Source organism: Zerene cesonia, chromosome 5 (assembly GCF_012273895.1).
Source record: "Zerene cesonia ecotype Mississippi chromosome 5, Zerene_cesonia_1.1, whole genome shotgun sequence".
In the NCBI taxonomy this organism is placed as follows: Eukaryota; Metazoa; Arthropoda; class Insecta; order Lepidoptera; family Pieridae; genus Zerene; species Zerene cesonia.
In genome coordinates this window covers 460,939-469,580 of record NC_052106.1, presented here as the reverse complement: position 1 = coordinate 469,580, position 8,642 = coordinate 460,939, and the positions used below count along the sequence as shown (strand labels likewise).

The 8,642-nt window shown below is 34.0% G+C and overlaps 2 protein-coding genes across 3 annotated transcripts; one reads left to right on the top strand and one right to left on the bottom strand.

Annotated features, from left to right (window-relative positions):
- Positions 1-258: 258 nt before the first annotated feature.
- Positions 259-5,081, bottom strand: LOC119840058 (stimulator of interferon genes protein-like). 2 transcript variants are annotated; one of them, XM_038366555.1, is made up of 7 exons: positions 4,716-5,081; positions 3,188-3,238; positions 2,574-2,815; positions 2,211-2,471; positions 1,552-1,720; positions 856-969; positions 259-425 (listed from the first exon to the last, which is right to left on the bottom strand). In XM_038366555.1, the coding sequence occupies exons 1-7, from the start codon at positions 4,783-4,785 to the stop codon at positions 334-336; spliced, it is 999 nt and encodes a 332-aa protein (XP_038222483.1). In that variant the 5' UTR covers positions 4,786-5,081; the 3' UTR covers positions 259-333. The 2 variants fall into 2 exon arrangements, with proteins under 2 accessions (XP_038222483.1, XP_038222485.1); XM_038366557.1 differs by lacking the exon at positions 3,188-3,238 and having other exon boundaries at positions 4,716-5,078.
- A 414-nt stretch (positions 5,082-5,495) lies between these two features.
- LOC119840135 (U5 small nuclear ribonucleoprotein 40 kDa protein) lies at positions 5,496-8,380 on the top strand. The gene is made up of 6 exons (XM_038366648.1): positions 5,496-5,697; positions 5,826-5,952; positions 6,045-6,248; positions 6,618-6,860; positions 7,572-7,750; positions 8,176-8,380. The coding sequence occupies exons 1-6, from the start codon at positions 5,581-5,583 to the stop codon at positions 8,353-8,355; spliced, it is 1,050 nt and encodes a 349-aa protein (XP_038222576.1). The 5' UTR covers positions 5,496-5,580; the 3' UTR covers positions 8,356-8,380.
- The last annotated feature ends 262 nt before the right edge of the window (positions 8,381-8,642 follow it).

The window sequence follows — 8,642 nt, the reverse complement described above, 5'->3', positions numbered from 1 at the left end:
CTAATTACAACAGAACACAAATTAACACTTATTTCAAGCATATATACGTCTTTCATACAGTAAAACAATACGATATACATGTTTCATGTCTAAGATCAATTAATGTATATTAAAACTGAATAAAGGGCTATAATTTGATAAAATAATAATAAAAAAGACAAACAAAAAAACATATAACACCTATTATTAAGTTTTCGGATAAGGTCATCTTATCATATCACTAGCTATCTAAGTGTAAATATCTCCTTCTATCCAGACAAAAAAAAAAATAATTACTCATAAAAAGAGGTTTTACAAAATTACAAAAAACATGCCTTCTCAGACCATCGAGGTCTACTCTCTTTTAATCATACTTTCAAACTGTGGCTCCAACTCACGTATCTTTTCTAACAGCACGTCTGCGAGATTCTGGTTCGGATCTTTATCTGTAAACACATATTTATTGTTAATACATAATATGTAGGTACTTGTTGCAGTGGCGTATCGGTTGCCCGGGGCGGGAGAGAAAATTTTGCTGCCCTCTTATAAAATACGGGGCAAACCCACAAGTCAGTATAGATGGTGTTGTCAAAAATTCAAAGAAAGGGATTCCCCGAATTTGTAAAAAAAAAATGTGTAAAATATGAAATGGTTAAAATATTTACAAAATGTATTTTACAGTGAAATTAACCACGCGAACAAGTTATCTCATGCAAGTAGCATAAAAGAGGTCACATGACGTCACATTCACTGTACAACCGGAAAACTGCCATTATAAATGGAATTTGCATATATAAAAAAGGGCTTCGAAAGGGCTCTGGTCAAGCAACGCAACACGCGGCCAGCGTATTGATGGGTGCTCGGTCGTCGACTCACCATCAAAGTACACGAGCTCACACTTCCCGCGACACTCAGCACTCTTATCTATAAGCTTTCTGAGCGTCGTACAGAAGTCGTCGACGACTTCCTCTACATTCACAGTGCCGAGCTCTGAAAAAATAACATATATGTACACATTTAAGAACCATAAGTATTATTATAAAATACAATACGCTCATCCCGGCTCCACCCGGATATCAAGATTCCTGCTTTATCCGAAGGGAGCGATTAAATATCGGGATTATATCTATCTCTATACCGTACCCTGTCTGTATACCAAATTTTATCAAAATCCGTACAGTTGTTTCAGCGTGATTGACGGACAGACGGACAGACATCCAAACAAAAAAATTTTCACATCTATAATATTAGTGTTTTAGCGTGATCTTTTTTCAAACTCAGCGTTAGCAATAAACACCATAGAGTGTAGTACACCACTGGCGGAACACCCTTTTTAACGTTGGGACATGCTTTTACGGATACCCCTCTACAGTTTTACTGCATAAGGGGGTATGTGGGGGGGTCATGTAAAACCCAAATGTTAAACCCAACCGTCGTTCGCCTTTGACGGCAGGTGTTAACAGCCAGGGCTCACACCCCCGCCACCTGCACTGCACCGGCGGTTCAGCTGGACGCAGGTTGGGGGGGGCAGCTGTACCGGGTGTGCCGGGTGTACCGGGTGTACCGGCTCACCTTCGCAGAGCGTCCGCTTGTCGAGCACGCGGTGCAGCGTGTGCAGCGGCGTGGCGCACTCGACGGCGAGGTAGGCGGGCGGCGCGCCGACGCGGTGTATCTTGTACGCGCTGTTGCGGTACACGCGGTTCTTCACGCCGGCCACGTCCTTCTCGATCACCTCTAGGGACTGAGCGACACCTTTGCCTTTAGTTACTGGAGTACCTTAGTTTACTAGAATACCCTATTTAATTTTTAGTTTTATAGCATTGAAATGCTTCAAAATTTCTCATAGAATACCCTAGATTACTGGAGTACCCTAGTTTACTGGAGTACCCTAGTTTACTAGAATACCCTAGTTTACTGGAGTACCCTAGTTTACTAGAGTACCTTTAGTTAACTTGACCCCAGACTAGATTTTGTCGCTAGCTACTAGACAGTTCTAGAATTTTCCCAGAGTACCCTCATGTTTGTGAAGGTTTTTGTTGCGTACCCTATACCAATAGGGAGCAAACTTTTAAATTGGTCAAGTCATTTTCAAGTCAAATTGTAACAACAAACAAACAAGTAAAATTTTTCTACTTTACATTATGCGAGATTAGATTTATTTTATTGCGAACTTTTTATAAGTGTATTTTAATAGAGCATAATTATAAAATAAGCAGCAAATATATACTAACCTGACATGCTTCCAGATATGGTAAGCTTTTATCAGTCTTATTGAAATGCTTCAAATCTGGAGGGCAATACAGTGACTTGTTTATAATAATAAACAATTTTTTAACTGGGAACACCACATTTTGCCTGGCCTCATATATATTTATATTCTCTTCAAAACCCACAAATCTTGCTCCATCACTTGGTATTATATGAGATAAATAGCCCTCAAAGTAACTACATGCCATTCCGATGCCATAATTTATGGACTTTGACTTTACCTCCTGCAATATTGAACAAATAAAAGATAAAAATCATCATCATATTCCAATGTATTTGATATACAGTAAAACTATCTATTTCTAAAATAATACTTATATATTTACCATTTCAGGGTACTTGGTAATAAAGTATGCAATGTATAAAACAACAAAATCTATAAGGTCTAATGTCTCTGCCTTCTGATAAACCAATAAGCCAGCGGCTGCCACAAATACCATAGAGTATTTTTTATTCTTTTCTAGGAATTCATTGTATTCAAATTTTTGTTTATGTTTTATAACATTATATCCCATGGAAAATACTTCATGGAAACCTTTTATCATCAAGAGATACACAACACATCGGCCTGAAAATCAATTAAAAATAATCCTTTGAATTAATATGCACTCAGATTATGTTGATACATAGTTTCTAAAGTACTACGGGAAACTAAAGGAACTAACATTTGCTGTAATTAGAAGGAAATTTTAAAAATATGTAACTGTAGAAGATTATCTGTTGTCTGGATTTCACATAAAAACTACTGGATTGTATTGTAAAATTTTTTTGTTACGAAGTTATAGCATAGTCCTCCACAACATACTTAAGGTTTTAATTAATTTTGAAGGATTTGAATGTATGCATGCGCAAAAGGTAACTACCTACAAAGTAATTTGAAATCATAAAAATAAATTTGGATCAAACAATAATAATATCAAAAAATACATTTGCAACTCACCAATTTTAATCGCCAATTTAATACTATTTTCAGTATCAAAACTGCCTGAACCTACACAAAATATAAGAGCAGGACTATATAATGTAATCATATAGTGTTGATTAAAAAATTGCATGTAATATTTTTTTTATCCAATTCACAGTAAGTGTTATATGTTTACATCCACAGATATACACAAGCTCTCAGTGATAAATGATTTTTAAGCACCATTACCTGTATACAATATGTTGTGTATACATATACAACTGTGCTGCATATGATATAAATAGTTTAAAAAACTATAACTTTAATGATAAAACAAAAACAATATTGTCTCACTTGATGTATATTGCTATTATATCAGAGTATAATTAAGAAAATTATTGAATCCCGAAGTGAAGCTAGTAAAAGTGTGTTAACAATATGACCAATGCAAAAGAAATCAATATCTCATAATCATATCCTGAGTTGATTTGCCACGAAATAGAACCATTTTAAACAATCAACAATCAATTAAACATCTATTGAAGCACTTTAAATGAATAAAAGCATTCTGATAAATTCAAAATCTAATCAATTGTTTGGAAGCTGGTAAGTGCATCAAATAATTATGTGTTATTGTTGGGTGTTATCAAGAGTTACATTGCATAAGTATAAAATAAACATTTGTAAAGGCCCATTTGAATTTCCTGTTATATAAATGTTTGTTTTATTATAATATTCTGAGAATAAGCTTATCATACAAACACATCACAATTAACCACTGCCTTAAATGTGAATAGACATACTGTACTTTTAATGTTATAAATCACACTAATATTATAAACTAGCTGACCTGGCGAACATTGCATCACCATACAAAGTTTGGTGATACATTATTCTTTATATTTCTTACCTTTTAAACCTTCCCTGGACTATTATGAATGAATTAAAACCAAAATTATCAAAATCGGCCAAGCCACTCTCGAGTTTTAGCGAGACTAACAAACAGCAATGGATTTTTATATAGAAGATGTGAAAATTTGTTTAGATGTTTATCCGTCAATCATGCTGAACGGATCTTGATGAAATTTGGAATAGAGACAAGGTATGAGCTGATTTTTTACCCCGATTACATGCTCCGCTGGGATAAATCAGGAATCATGATATCCGGGCGTAGCCAGGACTAGCGTCTAGTAATACATAAAATGTATATGAATGATGAACGATAATGGTGAATATTGATGTTTAATTTTTAGCTTTATAGCATTGAAATGCTTTATAAATTAGAAATTTTGAAAGAATAGAAAAAATTTGATCACGAGGCAGGATGCTATTGCTACGGTTAGGAATATTGATGTTATTTATCACAGCATTTATTATTAAGTACTGAAATTCAGTATATATTTCGATTACTGTCAGTATTTGGAATACTGATTGATATTTATTTACTTTGCTCAACTAATTTTCTAATAGTAAAACGTCTATATTATAGCGGAGAAAAGTCCTAATACAAATTAGTTTTAACCAGGGGGTTTCAGGTACTCCTTATATATAGTTTTCAACTTACCAGCAAATAATCCTAACGCAAAAATAATTTCTGCCACAAAAATGTGATTTATACCATCTTCCTGGACCATTCTTATTCTTTAATTCTATAATCCATATCAAAATGCTCGTTCGTTCTTGATATTTGATGCTATTTCTGAATGTTGACAAGTCCAATTCGTGGAAACAATAATAATAATTAGAGGTAATTGCTTATCCGTATTATTTTACTACTCTTTGGTATGTATTATTTTTTCTATTATATTATTGGATCCCAGATTAACTAGTCATCTACAGATTAAGAACTATATATAAGAACTATAACTATATATTATACCAACTAGTTACCACAGATTAAAAACTAGTCACTCGTTTATACACTGATTAAGCTGTAAACCAATGGAGGTGCCATAGTTTTCTATACGTACATTGAGTTATACAAATATGATGCTTTCATAAAAGCATTGAAAGACTATGAAATATCATTTTATCTCTTTCTACTCATGTCTCTTCACAAGTAAGTGATATAATGTTAATAGAATAGCGTCAGAATCAGATTGTTTTATTATAACTGGATCATTAAAAATATATTTCAAGACCAACTTGTTTTTTTTTCACATATTTCAGAGATGGTCCTTAATGAATGTTTATCAGTTTAACAACTTTTACTAGTAACTTATAGTAAATTCATCATCATCAGCCCATACATTTTTTTGTAGACTCGGGTCCATCAGTTTTTAGGTCGATGTTTGATTGATGATTCATAGATTATAGACCTGACACCTGACAGAATTGTAGAAACTATTTCTTAATCTGTGATTGACAATTGTGGTTTTGGTACAGGGTTTGCGGTGTGTTTGTATAAAAACAACATAAAATATTGAAAAATGCCAGAGTTAGAAATAAAAAGAAAAGCGGACGAATATTCTGTTGTGCCAGCAAAAAAGACACGCCATGAAATATCTGTTGCTGGTACTAGAGAAAAAGCTGTGGTTACTGCGACGGTACCTTGATTTTGTTATTTTAAAATCTTAGGAAACTCCTGTGATATATGATAATTATAAATACATAAAACTGTTTCCTTATTAAAGGACTCGCCAAATAATTCCATCTGTCATTTGATAAATTTTAGGTTCCACGAACATCTAATCTGTACGCGCCGATTATGTTGCTAGAAGGCCATCAGGGTGAGATATTCACTGCTAAATTTCATCCTGAGGGCAAGCATCTTGCCTCTGCAGGGTTTGACAGACAAATATGTAAGTAACCAATAAGAACTAATTAAAAATATACCATACAGTACCATATTATACTTTGGCTAATATCTAGTAACTCTGATGTTGGATTTCAGTTCTATGGAATGTTTATGGCCAGTGTGAGAATGTGATGGTAATGAAAGGGCACACGGGCGCCATCATGGAGCTGTGCTTCTCTCCAGATGGCTCCCACATGTACACATGTGCAACAGATAACACTGTAGCTGTATGGGATGTACCCACTGGCACAAGGATTAAAAAGCTTAAGGGACACGCAAACTTTGTTAATTCAGTTTCAGGTTTGTTCTGATTAGTTACTCATACTCACAAGAGACTGCTACAACCAAAATTAATTTGCTTGTTTATTGTAACAAAAAATTCAGTCCATTCTCAGTTTCATATTACCAAACCCAGATCCAATTAAATACAATTAATTTGATATGATAGGAATATTAAACCTGTAATAAATTTCATGTGTAATAATTATTATCTGTTATGTTACTTAATTTTGCTGTGTCCTCTTGACATTCATCAGGAAAATGGATAGATAGAAAGAATTGATAAACAATGAATAATAATTAGTGATTTAACAACCAAATGGTGTTATAATTTTTGAACCATCGTAAGTAAGTCTAATAATTCTTCAAAGTTTTCTTTATCAATTTTAGGAGCAAGAAGAGGGCCTGAACTTCTAGTGTCAGCTTCAGATGACAATACAATAAAATTGTGGGATGCGAGAAAGCGAAACCCCATTGCGTCACTAGATAGTTCCTACCCAGTTACGTCTGTCTTATTCAATGATACAGCGGAGAAGATTATTTCTGGAGGCCTTGATAATGTTATAAAAGTGTGGGATATTAGAACTAAGACAGTTTCTTATAAGATTAAAGGACACACAGATACAGTTACAGGTGAATTTATATATTGTAACATCTAAAGTTTTTGCTTGATGATATAAGAGAATTTTGATGGATTGTGACCATTGGCAATGAAATTTTATCTCAGCTAACTTACAGAACACAGGGAAAAAACAACAAGCACTTACTTATTCAAAGAAGTCCTCATAAAGGTCTTGTCTTTGCCATAATTGTGCTGTAATATTTTTCAATAGATATCATAAAATAATATATCTATAGATGATTTATCGGTAGATACGATTGACGCCTCGTGTGCTATGGGGCTAACATTAATAATAATAAAATATACAATATAGTCCAAGATCAAGGGCCCTTCATTCACAGTCAAACAGACAATATAGACGTTGAAACATCATTGGGACGATGGGACGCGACATTTAGATTTTTCAAATGACGTCCTAATAGCGAACAAATTAGGTTATCAGGTTTTCGTTCGTTTTAATTAGTTTCTAATTTGACATATTTTCTTTTTTGCTTTTGTTACACACTAACTTCAGAAGGTTTACTAATTACGTCTTTCTGCAGTTAACGCGTTGACGCGTCGTCCGGAAATCGGCTGAAATTAACAATTTCTAATCAAATCGTTAATTATTTGTACTGATTCATTGATATACACTTTAGTGTTCCCTCCACATATTGATAAATAGTATATTCTTATGAAATATGGGTTTTTGAGTGAAAGTTTATTTGACCATTAATTTGTAGGTATGGCACTCTCATATGATGGTTCGTACCTGCTCTCAAATTCAATGGACAATACACTAAGGATATGGGACGTGAGACCATTCGCACCTTCAGAGAGATGTGTGAAACTCATGTCGGGACATCAGCATAACTTCGAGAAAAACCTGCTGAGGTGCGCCTGGTCTCCCGATGGATCTAAGGTTATTTCTTTTGCTATTTATTGCTAAGATGTTTAAAGGTTACAGATTAGTTAGGGATCTAGAATGGCAATACGAAATTCAGGTAATTGCCCGACTCGAGGCGACGAGGAAGAAGTAAAGGTTTATGAGAGAGGGTGAAATAGGTTACAGTGCAACTTATCTTTGAAATGGTGAAAAATTGAATTAAAGATATTGAATTATCATTATAGATCACTTCAAGTGCTGTAAAGGGTGTGTACTCTGACATTGGTAGCTTCTTAATTTCAGAGATAAGTTGGCGTGTATCGTCTATTAGCATATAATTTGCATGTCAATTATATACATGCATTGTACCTACCATCTTTATGGTAACTGTGTTGATGCAAATAAATAATTCTGAATTTGGTACTAAAATAGCGGCTGTATTAAATTTCTCATCATTCTAGGTGGCAGCTGGTTCAGCAGATAGATTCCTATACATTTGGGACACGACATCGCGGCGGGTTTTGTACAAACTCCCGGGACATAATGGTGCGGTCAACGATGTTAATTTCCATAGAAATGAGCCAATCGTCCTATCCGCATCTAGTGATAAACAAATTTATTTGGGAGAAATTGATAATTAGAATAAATTTTTATTTTTTAATTGCATGTTTGCCTATTTATTTTTAGAAATTCCTTTTGAATCAAAAAAAATTGAAAGTGCTTTTTGGTGAATGAATTTTGAAAATTAGTTAAGTTCAGTTGACTTTATATATTTCAAATAACTTGCGGTCCGCCCCGCCTTCGCCCGTGGTACATATGTAGCCTATAGCCTTCTTTAATAAATGGTCTAACACTGAATGAATTAATCAAATCGGACTAGTAGTTCCTGAAACAAACAAACTCTTCAGTTTTTTTTTTTTTTTTTTTT